Genomic DNA, 22,140 nt, shown 5'->3' with positions numbered 1-22,140 from the left:
GTGTTATTCGCATCGAGGATAATTTTGTAGAGAAGTTGAGCTTCAAGCTTATGGAGAAAATCTTCCTACTACTTTCTATGTACAATCAAGGAAAAGCTCATCACAAAATCAAACTAAATAAAGGCATTCAAACTGTGGGCTTTATGAAAAACAGTGTGTTTCTTCTCTTCCATTGTTAAGTTTCATGTTGAGAAGATGCAAAATCTGAAGTTTGACAGCTTACTGTTCCCAGTTTAAACGTATGTTCTATTGTCTCAATGCAAAAGCCAAGTGATCTACCCAAAGCCATGGCCTCAGCTAGCCTCGACAGAGCTTCAATCTGGGGAAACAATATTAAGAGCGTAACTTCTGCAGCCTGCCTGTGCTCAAAATCGACCTCAGCCTCGGTGAAACCCAGCCACTTATGTACTCTGTCCAACTGCCTTGCTTCTGTTAGTCGCACATACAAATATGACATAAGCAAGCATTGTGTAAACAGATGCATCAACTGACCTTCTCAACATCTGAGTGCAATAACTCTGAGTATCCAAATACCAGATGTTCTGCCACCAAGCCTCCAAGTGTCACACATGAAAACTTTTTTAGAGTCTGTTTCAGAACTTTAACATTAGATGTTATGACAAGTTACTGAGTATGCACAAATTATGACATAGAAAACCATTTTCAGAAAAGTTATCAAAAGATCAAAATAGAACTTCTTCTATCTCAATAAGAAATGAAAGAGATCAAATAAAACTTCATGAACATCAAAGAGTGGCTACACAAACAGCGGAAGAAGTTGATGGTCACGGGTCCAATTTGTAGAGGAGTATTTATTCATTTTGTCTAATTATTGTTGGACATCGAGACCTTAGCAAAGAATAGAACTAAGCTAAGGGGAAATTAGGAAAAACCAGATAAGTGTTTTTAGCTATCCTTTAACAATTAGATTGTTCAATAATCGTTATAAATTGGAATTGATACTCATCCCCATCCCCCCACCATCCCACACCACCAAAATATTTGTGTCTAATGTATATTTATATTCTAGATATTCTCAAAGCACTTCATTTCTTTTATAATAAACCATCCCCACTGCAATGCCCAAACAAAAGTATCTGATGATGTTGCTGAAAATAAAGGAGAAAAGAATAGCTATAAGTATGTCCAACCTCTTTATTAAGCTTGCCTTTGGAGAAATTTCTATTTGACACGGGATCAATACCAACCTGCAGGATTTAACTATAACTGTTACCAAGATTTTTTTTAATGTGGGAAAAACATAAGACAATCCAGAAGTTTCCAATTTTGCTAAAAGTTTCCATTTTTGATAATCAAAGCCATCGATAAATTTCAGTACTAGCTCTAGATGGATGCTGGAACTCAATTGTGAAGGGGCTACAATGGTAATGGAATAGTATATCATGTCAGCCTAATGTGCTAAACCACCTTTTAACAGCTAGATGAATAATGGCAAGCGTTTGTTTCTTGTTTTCGAAAATTAGAACTATTTTTACAGAACAAAGGCAGTATTATTTTAGAATAGTAGATGTTTCGAGTCAACTGATTTTCAAATGATGGAGATTGTCTTTTACCAAGCAAGTCATTAATAATTCAGACATTCTTTCAATAGAATAAGAAGTTTTACATGTAAAACATAAAAACAATTTTCATAAATTTTCTGCAAATTATCATAAATTAAAAGTAATGACATGATGATTGCACTTACTTCTCTAAGAAATTCAAAGCCAACAAATTCCACGTTCCCACGAGCAAACTTGTCCCGCAATAGATCCTCCACGCTCGGTACTTTGTATCTTCTGGGCAAGACCCCAAGCAAATAGCCAACTAGAAAGTGACCGGCTTCATGCTGAAAAACGTTATATTGCTGAAGATTATCAAAGAAGTTCCTTAATGCAAAACACTAGTTTACCTAAGAATCATTGATAAGTATGCCAACCTTAACATGAAAAACTTAAAGTTCAATGAGTATATAACTATATATCAAGGAAATTAAAGACCTTGATGCAAAACATAAGTAACTATCTATCTTACAGTGCCTTAAACTGAAAATTTCAAGCAAACAACAGACTTAATAATCATATCATTATGCCAGTATAAATCTATTGTAATTTATTGCAGAGAACCCGAAAAACAAGATAAAAAACATCGAAATTCAGCAATTTAAACTCAGTGCAAGGTCGGTAATTTTGCACTTAAGACAGCAGTAATGGATAAAACAAAATTAATTTTGTACTTCATTTCTCTCTCTCTCATTATATGTTTGAAGCGGGAAGCTTTTTTTCATATTGAATCAAATGGGTGAAAATATAAGTCCTTACTTGCATGCACATCAGGTGATCTTCATATATAGAATTATGACTGTCTGCAGCTGTAGTTTTTCCAAAATCCTTTGGCAAGATCTACACAAGTTCATTTAAAGCATAAATTAGCAAAATAAGAAGGTATATGGAGGCATTTTTAGAGTAGACATAAGGAATCTTAAAGAAACCTCTTTCTTCTATTTTAGCTTCAATATCTAGTATGCATTTTAAAATCATGGAAAATCACAATAAACATTCTAGCAAGTTAAAGTTGCATCGATAAAGGAAACATACGTATAATTAGTTTGTTCATGAAGAATTTGGCATAAAATAGCCAATCAAGCTCTACGAGATCGACTAGATTAATAAAAATCCACTACTTACTTTTAGCATTGAAATTTAAACTTCAATTGGTAACTGATTTACTCAACAACATAAACCAATTTCCGGGAAGATGAGACCTTATAGAGCAAATCTAAGTTCAGGAAGATGACTTCAGATGTGGCTGCATATTTTCATCGATCCTTGGCCTCCCAAGTTACTTGAGGACAAGGAAACTCTCAAGAAAATAATCCATGTAGCATGTAAAAGATCAGGAATATTTCTCCCACTTCTATGGTGCAAGAAGTTTTCTTTAAACTTGTCAAGGAATGTTTCATATGATTTGTTAAGTGCTACCAAGGTAAGAAATGCAGCACTAGCAAAATAAGATAGCGACATACCTCTGCTTCTTCCTCCTGCAGTTGAAAATCTAGACTGCGCTTAAGGGAATGAAGGATCGCATCAATTACTATCTGCAGAGATGATATTCCACTCCTCCTTGCTAACTCAAAGGATGATACTCTTCCAGAGACCTAAAATATTGAAATCTGCAAACAAATCAGAGTTTAAAAGATATATATTGCTCATAGATGTAGTTTCAATTTTCCACTGATTAGCTGTTAACAATGAATCAGACTTTCTTGTCTTAATCATTTTCAACCTACCAAGTTTAATTAATAAGAAATGTACACCGTAGCCATAATCATCATTTGCAACTACTCACACTCGTTAATGATTGTGAAGTTAGAGGAATATAGTACACAGGAGATGCCTAAAGGTCTTCAGCTCAAATAGATCAATGTTATCTTGTCCTCATCATAAAGTTAACAATCAATTTTCTAGGTCGGACTAGATTGATAGAATGATGGTCAAGGCAACCACAAGCATTCACAATCTACACCGCAAAAATCTAGCCAAGGATTAATGATTTTATTATCAAAGAAGACACAAACACAAACCTAGAAAATGTCATATTGTTTGCCACCTCCCAGACAATTCTCTGCCAATTACAGGATAATTTCAAGCATAATTAAAACTAAAACTTCCATTTTTTGTTATAACTAGTAATTCCTAGGGGTTTCAAAGATATACCAACACAAGGTTGGCACAATAGGGACTCACAATAAATACAAAGCAACATAACAAAATATATTCCATCCTCTTGCCATGCTGATACTAAGATTGTAAACTCAAGACTTGCGGACTATCACAACATACATTTTCTCGCAACATACATATTCAATATGTTGATAAGGAAAAACTCCTTTGACCTCGAGAGAGACACTTTTTGCAAGAAAAGATCAGTTTTATTAGATATCCCAAAACTAGCAAGTCGAAAGATGTTCATCTTGCTATCCAACTTTGATAAAAACAAAGGATATCAACAAATGAAAATGAAGAAGACTAGCCATATCTTCTAACATGCAATCTATTAAGGAACGATCACCTTTTAATGCAAACAATGATCGATCATTCTCCATGCATGATCACAATATGAATTTAACAGAAGGAACAAATCACGGCAATCACACCTTTGGGGCAGCGGCGGCGCCGAAGCCGCGGAGGAAGCCGGCAGGATGAGCCTTGAACTGCTTCATCAGAGACAGCACCGCCTTGCAATTACCCTTCTCCAATGCCCTGTCCAACCTCATCAACGCTCTGCGACGCCGTACCGCCGCGTTTCCTTCCTTCACCTGCGCCGCCAATACACCATGCTTCTGAATTCCGGTCCCCGGCGCTGATGAAACCTCTTTCACCGTCAAAATACGCACCTCCATCGATTGCGTAGGTAGAAACTACAGAGCGGTGGAAGCTCATATAACGGTGCCCTAAACGACATCGTTTCGTCCCCCCTTATCCTGTGTCCACACTGTGTGGCTAAAATAAATAAATAAAAATACTAACACAATTCCTTTTTTATTTCCAAAACAAAAGATCAACTTTAGGTGATGTTGAAAAATTTAGGAGTTTTGGGGAAAATGGGAGGTGGTGTTGTGATGTTTGGCAGCGGAGCATTGTACCTTTCTCGCCGTGGTTGCAGAATAGTGAGTGTAGTAGAGGCTGCGGGCGATGGCGGTGGGAGGTGGCAAGTGCTGGATCAAGTGGACAAGGAACTGAGCAAAGGCAATGATCGGGCTGCTCTGAATCTTGTTAGGGATTTGCAGGCCAAGCCCGGCGGCCTCCGCTGCTTCGGCGCCACCCGCCAGGTTCACGTTCATCATCGCCCACCAATTTTGCTACGAATATGATAATCCCTTTTCTTTCCTGAAAATGTCATACAATAATATCATCAACAATATTCAAACTTTCCTCTAAAAAAAAACAATATTCAAACTTTAAATTTTGTATACTAATCTAACACTAGTTAAATACTTGTGTTATAAAAATGTTAGCTCCTCCTTTCTTGGCTGTTAGTTCATGCTGACTTGACAAAATGCTAGCATTTCAAGATACATCTTTAAGGAAATTAGGTTCAAAAAAGAATTTGAATTAGAAAATTGTTCGAACCAATATTTTAATTTAGTTTTAAAAGGGAAAAAATGGTATTTACAAAATCATTCTGTTAGTAAACGTTGTTCATTTATATTTCAACATTCAAGTATTTTTATAAAATTTTTCTTCGATTTGTTTGAAATGATTCGTGTGAATGCAAAGTTGACTAGTTTCGCCAAGAACTAATAATTTTGTCACTCACATTATAGGACGTTTTAGGATACACACGAATAAATTGGGATATTTTAGATAAAAAAAAATTGTGTGTTTACATGATCCATTTTGGAGATAAATTAGTTTTGCAGTAGTTGTATGGTAAGTTTGGAATGAGATGTTGAGGTTGAATGTTGAATGCAGATTCCGCAGAGACTGTACACACTAGATGAGTTGAGGTTGAATGGAATAGAAGCTGCATCTCTTTTATCCCCTGTGGATACGACGCTGGGTTCCATAGAGAGGAGCATTCAAGCTGCTGCTCTCTTGGGAGCTTTTGCTGTCTCCAAACTCTTTGATTTCACCCCTCAACACATCTTTTTCGCCTCTCTCGGATTGCTCTTCCTCTGGACACTAGACGCCGTATACATTTCATTTCCTTTCGCTTGTTATTACACACTATCTTCAATTTAATCTAAAGTGATGATGCCATGCCATAGGTTTCTTTTGATGGGGGGATCAGTTTCTTGATTGTGGACACGCTCGGCCATTCCTTGAGCCAAAAGTACCATAATAGGGTTGTTCAAGTAAGCTTCCTAGCTATATCGATTTTGTGTTATGAGCTATATCATGGCATGGCGCTGAAATGTTGGTATGATTTAGCACGAGTCGGGCCATTTCTTGATTGCGTATTTGCTGGGGATCCTGCCCAAGGGCTACACTCTCACCAGCTTGGAAGCTCTGAAGAAGGAGGGATCGCTGAATGTTCAAGCAGGGACTGCTTTCGTGGACTACGAGTTTCTCGAGGAAGTCAGTCAGTCTTTTTGGTAGCTCCTAAGTTAGTAAAGGGAGAGATCTGCATATGGTTTGATTTGAATGGTTGGTTGTTGTGATTCCAGGTGAGCACCGGAAAAGTATCAGCCAGCGTAGGGCCCTAGAACTAGAACTAGTATAGTCCATTCACAGCAGCAGCGACTGATTTTGATGCTCGTTTGCAGACACTCAACACCTTCTCGTGTATAGCGCTGGCTGGTGTGGCCACGGAGTATCTGCTCCTCGGTGCTGCGGAAGGCGGTCTTTCAGATATCAACATGGTTTGCCCGTCATCTTCTGTCTTTCTTTTATAATAAAGTGAATCACTTTTTCAACTCTCAATATACTCATCTAATCTAATATTATATTAAAACTCGTGCCACCAAAAGTGATGCACACTCTTGTCTCAGAGTACTAAGAATGTTGTGTGGTTGAACAGTTGGACAGGCTACTTAGGAGCCTCGGATTCAGCCAGAAGAAGAGCGATGGTCAAGTGAGGTGGGCTGTTCTGAATACTATCCTCATTCTCCGTCGCCATGAAAAAGCTCGAGCTGTGCTAGCAGAAGCCATGTCTCAGGGGGAATCTGTTGGCTCGTGTATTCACATGATTGAGAAAAGCATAGATATTGCAGAGCTGTAACAAACGCTACTGCTATTTACTTTGAATCTCACTTCATGTATTTGTGTCCTTTTTTGCCCTCACATTTATTATAAACGTCTTGAGAATTTGATCATTTTGAGGGGTGCAATTTGTAATTCGAGGCCTAGTAGCTTTTATAGATGAATGTGTGACAATGATTTTTATCTCCTCATTAAAAAAAGTTGAAAAAGAAAATAAGCTGGAGAAGGTGGTGAATGGTGACTGGTCACTGACACTGACAATAAAATAATTACGACAGTGAGATATATTGTTACACAAATTTGAGTGAGACAAGAAAATTGTAGGCTAAACTACGTTAAATTCCCAACCCAATTTCAGTTCCAAGCCATTTAGTCCCCAACCAAACTCCCTCCCAAATTCCCATCTAATCCCCAACCAAACTTCAATTTCAACTTTTATCCTTTCCCTAAAACCCAATTTACTTGAAATCTTGATGGCACTCCAATGGCTTCTGGTCTGCCATGGATTGGTGACGCTCTTGGTAGTCGTATCATTCCTCTGCGGCCAGTGGCCAATTTTTCAGGGCACCTTCATTCAGCGCATCCACTTCTTCCTCACTTTCGGCGCCTATGACTATTTCCGGTACTCTCTCTCTCTCATGTTTGTTTACTGATACACTGACCCCGCTGGTATCAAGTGGTTTGTAATTCTTTGCTCTGTGGTTGTGGTTAGTCTAATTTACAACTAGTTGTGATGGCGATGCAGACGATTTGTTCTCTTCTCGTGCGGCTCTAGGGGCGTCGATGCGCTTCACTCTGTTGAGTACCATTGTTGTGACCGTCCCAACCCTATCATACAGGTTCCTCTTTTGCAATTTATATTACGTTTTCTTTGTGAAAGTTTCGAGTGTTTTGCTTTGATTTTGTAAATATAAAGACTGCATCGGCTCTTTAATTTTTTTACTAACTGTAAATCTTGCATGTTAGGTTGTCGATTTTAACATACGCGAGCCTAATTGAGTGGGTTTGCATTAGATGAATTCTTTGGCTTGCTGCTGATTGTTGAATGATCCCGAGAAGCTTCCTAACTCCTAAGTCGACCTTTTTTTGTAAAAGAAATCCCTTTGTCAAGTCCTTCTTCTTGCTTGTGTTCTTTCCTTTTAATATTCTGCTATTAGTCTTGTTAGAGTTAATGTTATGCCAGACCAAGCGCTAGGATTATCAAAGTGAAGCAAATTTAAATCATGGAACGTGCATAAATGCTCAAAGATCTTGTTAACATCTTCCCTGATAGGACCAGAAAGTATGACGTGAATTGGTAAACGACAAAAAACTTTTTTTTTTTGTCTTTTTTCTTTTTCGGCAAATTACCTAATTCGACAGAAAGACCTATAATTGACTTTGGGAGAGTGCCAACAACAAATTTAGTTTTTGGGTTGCGTTTGGTTTTCGATTTGTTCACACAGTCTGACCTCTCATCGCCATCAGGAAGATACCAGAAAGGATTTTTCTTTATCTGCAACTTATTTTTGTTAATAACTTAATATAAATGAGCTTATGGATTTGAATTGGACTGGTCAGCGGTTCCAGTAAATGCAATAAAAATTCTCTGTTAAAAGTGACGCTGAACAGAGAAGTAACAAGAATAGAATCACATTTCTAAATCACGTATTAGTGCATTGAAGAACAGATTTAACTATATATTGCTGTTTGGTTTAAGATTTTTTTTATTTACGTATATAACATATTTGGAGATCTGTGTAATTACAAACCTAAGCTTTAACTATCCTTCATGCAGTTGATATATTTGTTAATTATTGGATCGACGTATTACATCATTGCAAAATCGTCCTTCATCTACATCCCAGGGTATTATATAAGTGGAACGCACAGGTATATTCTGTATTCTTAAGGTTGATGTTTCTCCACTCAGGATATATATTTGTTACTTTACTCGGAATTATGTATTAGCAGGTACTCAAGCTTCTTGGCAGTTGGAGTGGGTATTATTCTCTTTCTATTGACTAGCTTTTCTGATCCAGGGGTTGTGAACTCTTCCAATGTTTCTCAGTACCTCTCTGCTTATCCATATGATAACATTATCTTCACAGAGAAAGAATGCGGTACCTGCAAAATTCCCAAGTAAGCTCATTGTTCTGGTTACGGATATCCAGAATTATTCTAACAAATTAAGAATTGTATTAATTCTTGCATTATCAGACCTGCTAGGTCAAAGCACTGCAGTATATGTGATCGTTGTGTTGCTCGTTTTGACCATCACTGTGCGTGGATGGTATGTAGTTTCCTTTTTGATATTCATAATTACATTTAGTCTCTCATTGAGATAATGTCATTTTTTTTTTCAAGAACAATTGCATAGGAGAGAGGAACACCAGATATTTCATGGCGTTTATTCTTTGGTGAGTAGTAAACATAGACAAGAAAAACAAATATTTAAGCTTGCAATTTCTCTACAATTCCCTTTGGCAATGTTTGACACATTTTTTCGAAAAAATGAGTATGAAAATGAACATTGTGGGTTTCCTCATGATTTGGCTGCACAGAATCATGCATGTGTGAAATATTTTCTATAGTCTAACTTACATTATTCTGTAGATGATGCACTGATATTAGAGGGGCTATATTCTGAGAAGCAGAACATGTATCTGCAGAATGTGGAATCATTTGAGATGAAAATCTTAAGGCCGAATGTGAGATGGTTAATCATAAGTATGCATCTGTTAAGAAGCTTCATTGGTTTGATGTACTAGTAAACTTGAGGAAGAGTATAATTTGAAACTGCATTGAATGTGATTCAGGACAGGATTTGAACCTTTATGTTTTAGCTTTAAACCTGTTATTGGAATTCAGAAACAAAGGATCCTTATTGAAGATCCTTATTTGACCTCAGCAAAATAAATTCCGCAACTCATAATTTTTGGATGGGGATCTTCTGTGATAAAATGTAGACATGACAGATCAATGCCTCAATAAAATGTATAACTATGATTGCCCTGCCTTTGAATTGTGTCTTGATGCTGATGCAGGCATTTTCTCATCTGCATATATGGAATCATTGCACTTGCATTAATTCTTGCTGGTAGGCTGAAAGACTTGCAAGTTATCCACATTCTAACAGGTTTGGCTGGTGCAAATCCATCCTTTTATTTTGATAGCGCTGGGTCTTCTTCGTCCAATAATAAATGTATTCTCTCTTTCTATTGATATTGCAGTTTATTATGGTGTTGAAAATTCTTACAGAGAGTTGGCTCCACTTGTTTTACAGGTAAGTTGATTTGATTAATCCCACTCTAGTCAGTTGCCTAGCTTGAACAATCCACCAACACCTCAATTCATTTTAACTGCTTGTTGACAGAGAAACTGTTAATGACTTTCAATATAAGCGGCTCACCAGCCATTTATGTGGCTCTTACTTTTCTTGTAGTTTATCTAACATTAGCTCAACTATAAGAGAGGAGATGCTAATTGATTTATTATAAGACAAGAATTTATTCTACAAGTTTGCTTTGGACTTGAGAAATTGATGGTTTCCATTTTATCAGGAGATTTTGGCTTGTATAACTATAGGGCAAGAGCACCTCTACTTCAAGTAGAAGGAAGTTTGTGGTGATTTTTCTTTTTTGTTGGTCAAAAAAATAATGAGATTAGCCTAAAAAATAGGTGAATATCTGCTGCACAGGCCAGCCTCATATATAGGCATCCTTTGTGAGCATGCTCGTCGTGAAAATATGCTCATTCAGTCATGCCTTCTGATAATGAGCATCTGTTTTATGGCAGTGGTTGTTGAACTCCTATAACACACAAATCCTTGTTATGGTGTTTTTGGCTGTGATTTCTCTGCTATTAGCTGGTTTCTTCACATACCATGCCAAACTCAGTCTCACAAACACTACTACAAATGAGGTATGTATGCCTCTTTACATTTCTTTCCACAGTGTTGGTTTTACTCCCGATAAATGTGAATTTATATACCTCCTGAGTTCGCTCTATCCCATGTTAAACTTCAGAGCTTTAAATGGCAAGAGTACCTGAGCTGGCAGAGGAAGGTGAACGAGGCAAAGGCGAGCGCTGCAGCTCTAAAAGCTAGTTTAGGCGAACTAAATCAAGAAAAGAAGCCTCAGGAGAGTAAATGGAAGACATTCTTTAGAAGATCTCGTCTAGAAGAGCTACAAGTGGTTAAGAACAACATATATGACAAGGGATATCTTCATAATATCTATGAGATTGTTGTTCCCTTCTCGACAAGGCGATCATTCTTACTAAATAAATCAAAATCAGGTTAACTCTCTCGACGCTTCTCTGTATCTTGGTTTTTGCTAGTAACGCGCACTGTGTCCACAAGAAAATGCTCCGAACTCAATCCTCACTTATACCTATTGGTCATTTTTGCTGTTATTGCATTCTGATTTTCATTTTTCTGTGCTGGAAGATTACTCGAGTGTCATAGATTGAGTAGAAAACACATGAGATATTTTTTGGAGAATTAACAAAGATATTGTAAGATACTTTGGCCTTCCAACTTAGAGAAGTTGATCATCAAAAGATGTAAATTTGTATGTTATGCACTTGAAGTGTAACAGGCAGTTGTAAATGGATTTGTAGTTCATGGATCTCTGATAAATTTATGTCATGCTTCATGCTCTTGGCTGCGATTTCTTGTCTGGATCGTCTCACATGCTCGAATCACTAGGACTCACATTTTTTTTTTTATAAATTACATAAATAAATAAAAAATTTTAAAGACTGTGCGACGAAGAACTGAGGTCTTGAGCATTAATCTTCTACCGCTAGGTCAACACACGCATAGGGATGGCAGTGGATCTTGAACCCGGTCCAGATCCGTTACGGATCTGGATCTCAATTTTTTGAACCCGACGGATCTGGATCTGGATCTCAGTTTTGAAAACGGATCTGGATCTGGATCTTGAAATTTTAGATCTGGATCCGGCCCAGATCCGACCCGTGGATCCGTTTTATTTTATATATATATTTTATATTTTATATTTAGTTTACTAATAATATTAACTAAATTAAAAATAATAAATAAATTATATTCAAAAGAATAAAAATTAAAAGTAATTAGATAAAAGTATTTTGTGTTATATTTTTCATGTTGGAAATTAGGTGTTGTTGATTTTGTGAAATTTTTTTAATTTAATTTAAAAATAGTAGATCCATGGATCTGGACCCGCGGATCTGACGGATCTGGATCTGGATCCAAAATTTTCAGATCCGCGGATCTGGATCTGGATCTAGTATATGAAAACGGATCTGGATCTGGTATTGGCCAGACCCGGTCCAGATCCGGCCCGTTGCCATCCCTACACACGCACACTCTTTTTTTATTTTTATTTTTATTTTTATTTTTACTTGACTTGACACAGCGAATTTTTTTAAAAAAATTAAGTGCTAGTCAGGCGAATTTTGTGAATTTCTTTAAAGTACGTGTTCAGCATACGATCTCATATATTTGATAGAAACCCTCCAAAGTGTGAACATATTTTTAGTTTTTTACTTGTTATTTTTATTATTATTTTAAATATACTGAGTTTCAACTTAGTCGAGGCCTGCTAAATGGGTTAAAAACAAATTTTTTTTTTTTTTGTCTAAAAACACTTACTATTTTTTTGTCCTCTGAAAAAGAAAAACTTCTTTGAAAGCTCAAAGACGGGAAAATGACTCCAAACATACTTTTTTTGAAAGGAACTTGGAAATACATGTTGAGATATAATTTCTTTAGTGACTAAAGTGATTCTAATAAAAAAGACTAATAATTAATGAAAGGTTAATATAGAAAGATAAACAAAATTAACCCTGGGGAGGTGGTGTACAGTGATTCAATTGTGATCAACGCCCTATAGGGTGATTTATCACTCATAATTTCCATTTCTTGATTGATCTATGGATTATTACGTGCATGATTCTGTCAACATAATTTATCCAAAATACAACATCTAGTAACTAACTGTTGCAGGCTTACCTTGTCATCTAATCTACTTTTTTCCCTTAATCACTGCCACGCCTCCACCTCATTAATTTTCACAAGCTGAAGCAAAACAAAAAAGTTTGTACATGCGCTTTCTTTTATTATAAGTTCGGGAAAAAAGTAACGGTTTTTATAAATAAAATTAATAATTATTCTAATAAAATTAACGATTATAATAAAGTGATTAGTTTTTATGAGCATAGTATAAAAAAGACCAAACAAGCTTTGTCAAAATAAGACCAACCACAGTGCATGCAGATATTATTTCCATATACACATAACATAAGTCTTTCTTTTTTCATAACTAAAAAAAAACATTAATACTAATTAAGCGGGCCAATTCCTATACCATCCCGCCCATGCAGAGACCAAACCACTAATCCCGAGCGTAATGGCGTGATTACAAAACGGATTAGGCTCTATATCTGCCAACGCTATTATCAAATCAGCCAAATTGGCCGCCACGCCCATCAACCTCATCACCCTCTCCGCCCTTATCTTCCTCTTCCCTTCCTCACTAGCCACCTTCCTCTCCTCCCTCATCCCATCCCTGATCATTATCAGATCCGATATGATGAAAAACACGTACCCGAACGACTCCCCGAAGGCCGAGACGAAACTCATTCGTCTCGCCAGTGTGCCGTCGAGGACCCCAATCCTCGACAGCCACAGGAAGTGGTCAAAAAAGAAATACACCATTTCGCCCGCATTGGCCAGCACGGCCAGCAGCCGAAATCCCGGGGTGGGCCCCGGGGCCCTCCGCAGCGCGTTGAACCCCGTGAGGAAGCGGCCGCTGCGGAAGGCCTTCCGGCTGAGCCCCGCCGCCACCTCCCACTGCTTGGCCCGCCCGGCGTGGTCGGGGTGGGATTTCTCCACGTGGTAGTGGACGAGTTTCGATACGTATTGGAAGGTCTTCACCAGCTTATCGATGCCGTCTCTCTTGGCCAGGAAGATTACCAGTTTGTCTACTTTGTCGTTCATTTTTTCTTTTTCTTTTTTCTTGTGAGTTTTGCAAAGGGGAGTTGTGGTTTTGGAAGAATTTAATTTGATGGTTTTGGAAGATGGAGTTTGGAGCTACTTAGTGACTAAGTTGGTGGATAGCCACAAATTTTTTTATATGGGTTTTGTTTTTCTTTGGGGGAAGTTTTTCGGATAAAAACCAAATAATGTGTATGCGTATATGATAAATATTGGTTGGACTATATTATTTTGTCTTTTCTTGGAATGCGGTGATCGATATGGAGTATTTGATTTCATTCCTTTAATTTATCTAGAAATTGTGGGTTTTGGTGGGTTTGGTTATTCAATTGAAACGTCCATTGTAAGTACAATATTTTCTTTGTTATATTATCATGTATTTTCTATTGTATATCACATGAATTAAATATAGTGAATAGTAACATTATAAATATTCATATGATATGCATTGATGAGGAGATGCTGTAATACTCCTCTAACTGCTGATATAATTAACTTCTTTTTCATGGAGATCTTGTAATAGATTTTTCCTGAGCAAAATTTTCTTCCAAACTTTTGGTGGAAAGTTCAGTTTACCAAAATTCACTTATTTATATATTAATATGATAAGATCAAAATCTAATATAATGAAACAGAACCCTTGAAAATTCTTGAAAAACGATTAAATCTAGATTGAAATTGGATTCGATTCACTTCAAAGTACAGAAGTAGAACTAGTTTAATTTTGAATTAAAAAAGTCCATACTAACAGTATGTAAAGAGCCATATGTAGCATTTTGCTCTACTCATCAAAACTTGGAATTCTTTCGTCTACTAGGAATGTGGAAGAGTGACATTAATGGAAACATATATAACTGAATGTGGAAGAGTTAATTAATTTGTATAACAGTATTATAAGTAGATACAAAAGTTTATGTACATTAGAAGACAGACAAGATCTGAAGTAGGATTTATTAGAAACGAGTGGGAATTTGGAGTAAAACAAGGTAATCTATATTGTGAGGTAAGTTTTTACCATAATTCCACCTGTAGGATCAGATATGAGATGATTGATTAGGTTCTTTCTCATGTCATTGGGCGCTATCACAAACATATACAGTGCGAACAAGAGGAGGTCTCCTGACGACAAAGTCGAGCCCAGGAATCCCTGTGACATCCTGCCAGATTAACAAGTTCAAACTCAAACTCAAGAATGCAACCCAAAAAGTAATCAACTTTAGGCTACTTGGTGCATGAGATAACGTTCGATGCATCAATGAGTAGTGGTTCAAAATCATAACCATATAATGCTACGACATACTAACCATTTAGGCAAACGGAAAAATGAGTGGAAGAAGGTCCTTATGCCCTCAATATCCAGTTGCAGTATGAGGGCTAATCCAAAGAGGAAAAATGCTCGTTGTCTTTTCCTCTCTTGTGGCCAAAGGGCATTCCACGCTAAACAAAGAGTGAGGATTTGACAGACATTAGTTTTCAAGAGAACATGTGTCTTGCACAGCCATTGAAAAATCAGACAACGAGTTGAGCAAAGAAGTACTAGATTGAATGGAAAACTAGCTAAGACAGATAGGAGTGCAATTGAGCAGTCTGAGATCATGAATGAAAATTTCATGCACAACAGGTCCGAGTATCTTTAATAAAGTATTGTTTGCAGCAGTATGAGGATTGAAAGCATATCAAGAAATCATATGATAAAAAGCAGGCAATCAATGGTATATGCATGTTTGAATTCATGTAACCCTCTACCTTGCATTGAGATATTCTCTGAAATTCTTGAGCTGACAAGAATGTTTTTAACATGGTCTTGTCTCAAGATATTTGCAATAACAGATGCATATTTTGGAGCCTCTGACAGGGATCTAACAACTGAGTAGCCTGTTTCACGAAAGGTTATCTTATTAATCTGACTCTTTCGTTCAAGCAATGGTCATTAAGGTGTTCATTTGTTCTATATAGTATTACCTGTGGCTGGATGGACCATGCTAGCAGCAGCACCAAAGGCGAGGTTCCTCTGCTCAGTGTTCGGCAGGGAACCACCAACTGGAATATAAGACCACTCCTGAACAAAATTCATGCATCTGTCAAAATCTCAAGGAGCTTGGAATCAAAATATATATTCTACTGAAATGTTCTTGTTGAAATAAGGATAAAGCAAGAGAAGTACCTCCTCATAAGTTTTTACAATACGGATTCCCATAATCTCCAGTCTTGACATTAATTTATTTCTCAATAGTTCAAACGGCATTGCATCTTTTGATGCTAAGCATGTTTCCTGCTTAGCACTTGTGTTAGTTTCAGTCACAATATACAATACGGAGTAATATATAATAAAGTTTTATCAAACCTCAAAGAAAACTCTTGTTGGGGTCATAGGCATGGCATACAGAAATGTTGGATATTGTGCTTCTAAGAATTGAACTTTATGTTTCCAGTAGTCTCTATAATCCATAAAAACCATCAGGCTGGGATCGTATGGATTGTTTTCCACCTGAAAAAGTAAATATGCGAATATATAAATGGGTTATACAAAATGGTGATCGTGATGTTGAATTCAAGAAAGTACTATCCAAATTTTCTAGCTAAGAAGATCAAACAACAACATTCAACTGTAGCAAGTGTTAATGTCAACGCAATTAGTTGAGGTTTCAATTTGTTTCACCGTATAATGGCATCATGTATATTTAATATAAACAATGATCAGATAACGGTACACCAGCAGCAAGAATATTAAAATAAAGTCATTAGAGTTGGTGGAAGGTACTGTATTAGATAACAGAAGCTTTGATATTTTAGACCTTCTGAACATTCCTACCTCAACCTCGATGCCATAGGCTGTCTGGACTGAAACCCTTGGACCCCCAACCTCATACTCTAGGAGTTTCCCTGAGGCTGCCCCGGATGCTACAGTTGCAAGCCTGTAAATGTGAGTCAGAGGCACAGGCAATGGAGACAACTAAGTTCTTCACAGAGTATACTAAAGTAAAAGAGAGACAATAAGCACACCTGCAGGGAATCACAATGTTGCCTTCACACTCTACAAGTCTATGGCCGCCTGAAGCTTCAATAATCCTTTCCACTTTAGTGTTGAGATATGATACACCTGACTCTACACACCTAGGAAATTTAATATGAGTTACAAACCTATAACTGTGACCAGTATGTAACGTAAAAAATGTAACATATATATATTAAGGAAAAGAAAAGCTAAAAAAATGCATATGGTCTCCTGATAAAGTTCACCTTTTCAGTAACTCTTCATGGAGCAAATGGCGACTAACACGTCCATATGCGCGGCCAATATAAATAGGGTTGTCATCTAGATACACAATAGTATCCCGCCAGACATGCTCAATGCAACATTCAAGTCCTAGATCTGAAATAGTAGCAAAGGAGCATCATGTACTTTAACTATATAAGACTGTAAATGGTGCTAAAAGAAATATGGAAAATGATAAAAATGTTTGCATATTTTGTTAGGAAAATTATCACAAATTTTGATGATTAGATATTGCTTTGCTGCCATAGGATGGAACTGGAATGCAACGAATATCAGAGGAATAATAAGACAAATATATATATAAGAGATGTAGCCATGATTGGCTATGATGTGAAGTTTCCAAGAAAGGATTTCATAATGCCTATGATGTGAAGTATCATGACCTGATATGCCCTAAATGGCTAAATCATTTTGCTGAAAATCAAATAAATGGAATGGCATCAAGATAAGCACCTTTGAATTCATCTTCCCAAACACCATAGTTATTTGTAAAAGGAAGATCAGGGCCTATAAGCCCAACATTGAGACCTAGCTTAGCCGACTCAGCAGCAAGAGCTAGCCCTGCTGGTCCACAACCGATTACCACCAAATCCAGTACATTATCTCCAGTCAATATTCTTGGTAACTGCAGACATGATAAGAGATATGCTCATAAGAATAAAGTGAAGTTGCCCTAAAACTGATAGAAGCATAAGGAAATATACATGTAAATTTAAGTAAAAGATACAAAGGTTCTGTTTGAATTAATACTTTATATTTGGAAAGAAAATAAATTTTGGACTGGAGACTGCTGAACAAGATTTTGATAATTCATAAAATGAATGTCAAAAGAATGAAAATAAAATCCTTACACAAAGAAAACTTGAACTTCTTGATCTACAGGTATGTGTTTGGAAAAGATAAGGTTTAACCAGTCAAAGGAAAAACTAAGTTTCATATATATGCATTAAAAATTTCTGTGTGCATGGCCATTTAAAAGTTTGTATTGCTTTTCCTCTAGCGTTCACCTTCTTGGATTATCTAGACTCTAGCTTCTTCCAAGGATATGATGTGGTATTGACATTCGATGTGATCTAATAAAGGTACTTGTGTTTCATCCACTTAATGGTTTGGTGTTTCTTTTTCATTCATGAGGCTAAGTGATCCATCAATTGTTTGCCAAAAATATCTCAATATCATCAGCATTAAAGTTTTAAAATTCATGTTGCCTAACCATGCAAACATTTAGTTGCACAAATATTGTAATGATGAATATTCTTTCATATATTTTCTATTGGGTGTGAAGCATTACAGGGGCAATATGAAAAAGATTCACATTCGCAGTCTTTAAATACAAAAACAACTTCATGAAAAAATAATCAACTCAATAAAGAGGGCATAACAATCACTTATTACAAGATTCACCAAACCAAGTTGTACTATGAAGGTGGTTTCTTCATCATTCTAGTCATTTATGATTTACCTACCTGTCCTTTACATAAATGATATCTAAGCAAACCTACCAACTTGAGCTAGACAATAACTTAGATGACATTTTTATACCCATAAACATGTAAGGACCCTATGATCCTCGGACAACGTCGTACACCTCTTGCAATACACGATGGTCAATTGTGCTGAAGTTAGAGCCAGATTCAACCAGACCAACATGTGATTTTGTATAAGATGCTAAAGCCATGTGGAGCACAGTATCATGAAATGAAGGCATAGGCCCATTTTTTAAAAAGGTTTCAGGCCTCAAAATGGCACAGACTCTTAAACTGGGAACAGCATGATAATCATTTCGTTCTCAGTTTTCTTGTTAACTACAAAATCTAGACTCTCAGAAGCAAAAAGCCAAAATCACATCCCATTACATCAATTAATCGACCAATATTACTCCAAACACGCATGAAATCATCGAGACAAAAAGTCAAAATAATAATAGTAAAATTGAGAGATAAGGGCGGGAAACGAAATATCAGAGAAAATATCTAACCTTATCCGCAAGCTTAGACTGGTGATCCATGCGCTTGTTCTGCTGCATTTGCACGAACAACAGCTCCGACCCTCCAGCCTTCACGTAGTCCTCCTCGTCCGCGAAATCCTCTCTCACCGGCAGCGCCACACAGCTGTCGCTGCCGCCGCTGCCGCCGCCGCTGCGCACACGGAACGACGTTGATTCATGGCCGTGAGCATTTGCAGAAAAGCCTATCTCGTTTGGGAGCCTCTTCTTCCTCCAACACCTCCTCGTCGGGTAAACTGAGATAGCCATTGCCGCCAAATTTCTCGCTGCTAAACTCTCCATTTCTTCTACCTGCTCGTTCCGTGTGTTTTAGAAGAGAGCTTGTTGGAGAGAGAAGATGGTGATTATTGCGTGGGCGTTGGGGAGCGGGAAATGCAGTGAGGGAACTTGAGGAACTGGAGAGAGAGAGAGAGAGAGAGAGGCGATGGGTGTTGAAGCTTTTTGATGCGTTTGGGAAGCGCTTTACGGATAGGGGGAGAGGGAAGTTATGGTGAGATGTTCAACGGCCATTCCCTCATGTGCCACGTGGATGGATGTCATTGGCTCACATAAACACTGAATTGATCACTTTGAGTACTCGAGAGTGTTAAAAACTGAATTGATCACTTTGAGTCGTTTGATTAAGCTTATTTTAAGTCGCTTATCAGATATTTCAATAACTTACAAGATTTAATTTATTAAGAGCTTCTGTGTTATCAAAGTATTTGGGTAATTAAGCTTATAAGCTAAATAGAGAGCTTTTAAATGTTGAAAAAGAATCGAATAAAAATTAAATTAAAATAATATATAATGAAAATAAAAAATTATAATTAAATTATTTTTGTAAAATAAGAGTTTCTTATAAAATAATGAAAAAATAATTTGGGGTAGAAGAAATTATTTTTTTGAGAGTTCATAAGTTCTTAGAGCTTATTTTATCAAGAGTTAAAATACAGATCCACCCCTAAAATGGACACATCTAGAGCGTATCATTTCCCATTATCGACCTTGGCCCAAATACACCCCAAAAGTCCATAAAAAGGATGTATTTAAATCCAGCGAGAAAACGGCTTTCTCATTGTTAACTGTTTTTTTTTTTAAATTTTTGAGTGGGACCCTCATCTCTTTTACCCTCTCCGCAAAACCCTTCGGCACCGTCGTCGCCCCTCACTTCTCTTCTTTGCGACGACCTCATTACCGAGGGGTTGTTCATGAATTGTTTTTTTGAGTGCTTGGAAGGATGGGTGATGGAAGGTGACGAGTGGGTTAAGCTGTTTGCCTTTAGGGAAGAAGTTAAAACTACTATTGGCCAGTAGCGTATTTGAAGAGTAGAGGGCTAATATTTCTACACCATGATCGCCATTTTTACTGCTTGGATGTTTGCGAGAATTCGAGGAAGAAGGTCAGCATTGAGGGCCTTCCCGAATATTTCACTTGTCAAGATTTTCGAGGAAGCCTTGTTCGCCTCGGCGACCACCATCGTGGTGTGGCTAGAAAGAGATCAACAACGGGAGTCAATTGGAATAAGAAGAGAAGATAAGGGAGGGGCGGTGACGGCGGTGTTGCCGGAGGATTTTGCGGAGAGGGTGAAGGGGAGAAATAAATAAATAAATAAGTTAACAAGGAGAAAACGGTCGTTTTCTCGCTGGGTTTAAATGCACCATTTTTATGGACTCTGGGGGTGTATTTTGGCCAAAATCGAAAATGGGCTCTGGGGGTGTATTTGGGCCAAAATCGAAAATGGGGAGGGATACGCTCTAAGGGTGGATCTGTACCTTAACCCTTTTATCAAACACTTTGGAAGAGAGAGAGGCGATTGGTGTTGGAAGCTTTTTGCTGCGTTTGGGAAGAGCTTTACGGATAGGGGGAGAGGGAAGTTATGATGAGATGTTCAACGGTCATTCCCTCAGTGCCACGTGGATGGATGTCATTGGCCCACATGAAAACTGAATTGATCACTTTGAGTACTCGAGACTTAGAGGGTAAAGTTCATGCTAGGTTTCCCTAATGAGGATCACCCCTTCAAAGAGGAATAAAACCCATGAACCACCACCCCTTTCAAACCGGTTCAAAACTTCAAATGTAAATTAGCCCAGCCTACGGTCAAATCCCTATTAGCCCAGCCTACACCATTAATATAACACTCCATTATTTATGTCAAGTCAATATTGTAAGTATTATTATTCTAGTAAAGCTATTTGATCGCAATCTCATAATACTGAGACATTTTTATGTCTTACCTCTTCATATAAGGTCACAATAGAAATTAAATTAGGATCTTAGTTATATTCGTGAAATTCAAAATATAAGCTATAAACCATACTTTATATTGTATACTTTATGATCAATTACAAACAAAAACTTTGAACTATATAAAAATCTATTTGATACCTAGTATATTTTTCAAAATATACTATCAAATATTTCTATTTTAGTTTATTCCACTTTTTGGTATCTATTTCTATTTTTAATAAAAGTAGGTGAGACTCTTACTCCACTTTAATTACTTTAACATTCACATAAAATGTGTGACTCTTATATTACTCACAACAAACCTATTCATTTTATTAAAACTTGTGTCGCTCTTAAATAGATACGTACTAAAAATTGGGACAGATGGAGTATTATAGAAAAAAGATCCCCTATTGTGCATTGAAATAGGAAGAAAATAAATAAAATTTTAAAAAAAGAAAAAATAAAAAAATACCAAATCACCTTGTTTTTGTAGACAACATAGTGTTGTGCACTGTAAAGGGTCCTAACCCAGTATTATATTCATATATTTGACCGTAACTTCATCCCCCAATGACTTTGAAAAGAGCAAAATAAATAATTACATCGTAATTGTTTGTTACTATTATATTCATATATGTTATTTCCTCCGTTTCGATTATTTTGAGATAAAAATTTTAGGTACGAAATTTAAAAATTAAGTAATATTTTATGTGCATGTTAAGTGTAATAAGTAAAAAAATAAAAAAATAAATTATATAAAAAATATATATCAAATTAATTGGAACGGATAAAAAAATTAACAGTACAACTTGTCCAAATTTAAAAGTTTGAATCCGTGAAAAAGTTTAAAGAGTTTCAATAACGGCAATTTTTTTTAGATGTCGGCAAATTTGGGAGAGATGTTTTCTACCTCTCAAAACAAATAGTCCTCAAATTGGAAGGCTAAAGTAACGTTTTTAAGTTTTATAGTCGCTCT

The 22,140-nt window shown here is 36.8% G+C and overlaps 5 protein-coding genes across 10 annotated transcripts; 2 read left to right on the top strand and 3 right to left on the bottom strand.

Annotated features, from left to right (window-relative positions):
* Positions 1-100: 100 nt before the first annotated feature.
* On the bottom strand, positions 101-4,535 carry LOC130988437 (uncharacterized). 6 transcript variants are annotated; one of them, XM_057912270.1, is made up of 7 exons: positions 4,157-4,535; positions 3,026-3,157; positions 2,322-2,402; positions 1,709-1,867; positions 1,152-1,208; positions 493-588; positions 101-418 (listed from the first exon to the last, which is right to left on the bottom strand). In XM_057912270.1, the coding sequence occupies exons 1-7, from the start codon at positions 4,400-4,402 to the stop codon at positions 176-178; spliced, it is 1,014 nt and encodes a 337-aa protein (XP_057768253.1). In that variant the 5' UTR covers positions 4,403-4,535; the 3' UTR covers positions 101-175. The 6 variants fall into 6 exon arrangements, with proteins under 6 accessions (XP_057768253.1, XP_057768257.1, XP_057768258.1 ...); XM_057912274.1 differs by having other exon boundaries at positions 101-410; XM_057912275.1 differs by having other exon boundaries at positions 101-410; positions 1,709-1,849.
* Positions 4,536-4,541: 6 nt separating this feature from the next.
* On the top strand, positions 4,542-6,817 carry LOC130988436 (uncharacterized). Its single transcript, XM_057912269.1, has 7 exons — positions 4,542-4,831; positions 5,475-5,693; positions 5,771-5,857; positions 5,934-6,080; positions 6,170-6,196; positions 6,269-6,364; positions 6,523-6,817. Exons 1-7 carry the CDS (start codon positions 4,574-4,576, stop codon positions 6,721-6,723), a joined length of 1,035 nt encoding a protein of 344 aa, XP_057768252.1. The 5' UTR covers positions 4,542-4,573; the 3' UTR covers positions 6,724-6,817.
* Positions 6,818-6,956: 139 nt separating this feature from the next.
* Positions 6,957-11,356, top strand: LOC130988435 (probable protein S-acyltransferase 17). Its single transcript, XM_057912268.1, has 10 exons — positions 6,957-7,326; positions 7,450-7,543; positions 8,482-8,576; positions 8,658-8,825; positions 8,904-8,976; positions 9,051-9,103; positions 9,731-9,822; positions 9,917-9,969; positions 10,482-10,607; positions 10,712-11,356. Exons 1-10 carry the CDS (start codon positions 7,178-7,180, stop codon positions 10,985-10,987), a joined length of 1,179 nt encoding a protein of 392 aa, XP_057768251.1. The 5' UTR covers positions 6,957-7,177; the 3' UTR covers positions 10,988-11,356.
* Positions 11,357-12,914: 1,558 nt separating this feature from the next.
* On the bottom strand, positions 12,915-13,910 carry LOC130988433 (peroxisomal membrane protein 11-4). The gene has a single exon (XM_057912265.1). It carries the CDS (start codon positions 13,669-13,671, stop codon positions 13,018-13,020), a length of 654 nt encoding a protein of 217 aa, XP_057768248.1. The 5' UTR covers positions 13,672-13,910; the 3' UTR covers positions 12,915-13,017.
* Positions 13,911-14,498: 588 nt separating this feature from the next.
* LOC130988432 (lycopene epsilon cyclase, chloroplastic) lies at positions 14,499-19,554 on the bottom strand. The gene is made up of 11 exons (XM_057912264.1): positions 18,924-19,554; positions 17,399-17,570; positions 16,909-17,041; positions 16,672-16,782; positions 16,481-16,583; positions 16,013-16,156; positions 15,833-15,940; positions 15,631-15,727; positions 15,415-15,543; positions 14,973-15,105; positions 14,499-14,825 (listed from the first exon to the last, which is right to left on the bottom strand). Exons 1-11 carry the CDS (start codon positions 19,230-19,232, stop codon positions 14,660-14,662), a joined length of 1,605 nt encoding a protein of 534 aa, XP_057768247.1. The 5' UTR covers positions 19,233-19,554; the 3' UTR covers positions 14,499-14,659.
* Positions 19,555-22,140: the final 2,586 nt, after the last annotated feature.

The sequence above is a fragment of the Salvia miltiorrhiza genome, chromosome 6, assembly GCF_028751815.1.
Source record: "Salvia miltiorrhiza cultivar Shanhuang (shh) chromosome 6, IMPLAD_Smil_shh, whole genome shotgun sequence".
In the NCBI taxonomy this organism is placed as follows: Eukaryota; Viridiplantae; Streptophyta; class Magnoliopsida; order Lamiales; family Lamiaceae; genus Salvia; species Salvia miltiorrhiza.
This window is presented reverse-complemented; position numbering and strand designations above follow the sequence as displayed.

Coding starts and splice junctions, on each gene's coding strand:
- LOC130988437 (XM_057912270.1), bottom strand. CDS start 4,402: ATGGAGGTGCGTATTTTGACGGTGAAAGAGGTTTCATCAGCGCCGGGG. Junction 1,868..2,321: donor ATCACCTGATGTGCATGCAA/GTAAGGACTTAT, acceptor GATAATCTTCAG/CAATATAACGTTTTTCAGCA. Junction 589..1,151: donor AAGGCAAGCTTAATAAAGAG/GTTGGACATACT, acceptor GTTCTGAAACAG/ACTCTAAAAAAGTTTTCATG.
- LOC130988432 (XM_057912264.1), bottom strand. CDS start 19,232: ATGGAGAGTTTAGCAGCGAGAAATTTGGCGGCAATGGCTATCTCAGTT. Junction 16,157..16,480: donor CCTATGGCATCGAGGTTGAG/GTAGGAATGTTC, acceptor TTACTTTTTCAG/GTGGAAAACAATCCATACGA. Junction 14,826..14,972: donor TTTTTCCGTTTGCCTAAATG/GTTAGTATGTCG, acceptor TTAATCTGGCAG/GATGTCACAGGGATTCCTGG.
- LOC130988435 (XM_057912268.1), top strand. CDS start 7,178: ATGGCACTCCAATGGCTTCTGGTCTGCCATGGATTGGTGACGCTCTTG. Junction 7,544..8,481: donor GTCCCAACCCTATCATACAG/GTTCCTCTTTTG, acceptor TCCTTCATGCAG/TTGATATATTTGTTAATTAT. Junction 9,970..10,481: donor TGGCTCCACTTGTTTTACAG/GTAAGTTGATTT, acceptor GTTTTATGGCAG/TGGTTGTTGAACTCCTATAA.
- LOC130988436 (XM_057912269.1), top strand. CDS start 4,574: ATGTTGAAAAATTTAGGAGTTTTGGGGAAAATGGGAGGTGGTGTTGTG. Junction 6,197..6,268: donor CCGGAAAAGTATCAGCCAGC/GTAGGGCCCTAG, acceptor GCTCGTTTGCAG/ACACTCAACACCTTCTCGTG. Junction 6,365..6,522: donor GTCTTTCAGATATCAACATG/GTTTGCCCGTCA, acceptor GTGGTTGAACAG/TTGGACAGGCTACTTAGGAG.
- LOC130988433 (XM_057912265.1), bottom strand. CDS start 13,671: ATGAACGACAAAGTAGACAAACTGGTAATCTTCCTGGCCAAGAGAGAC.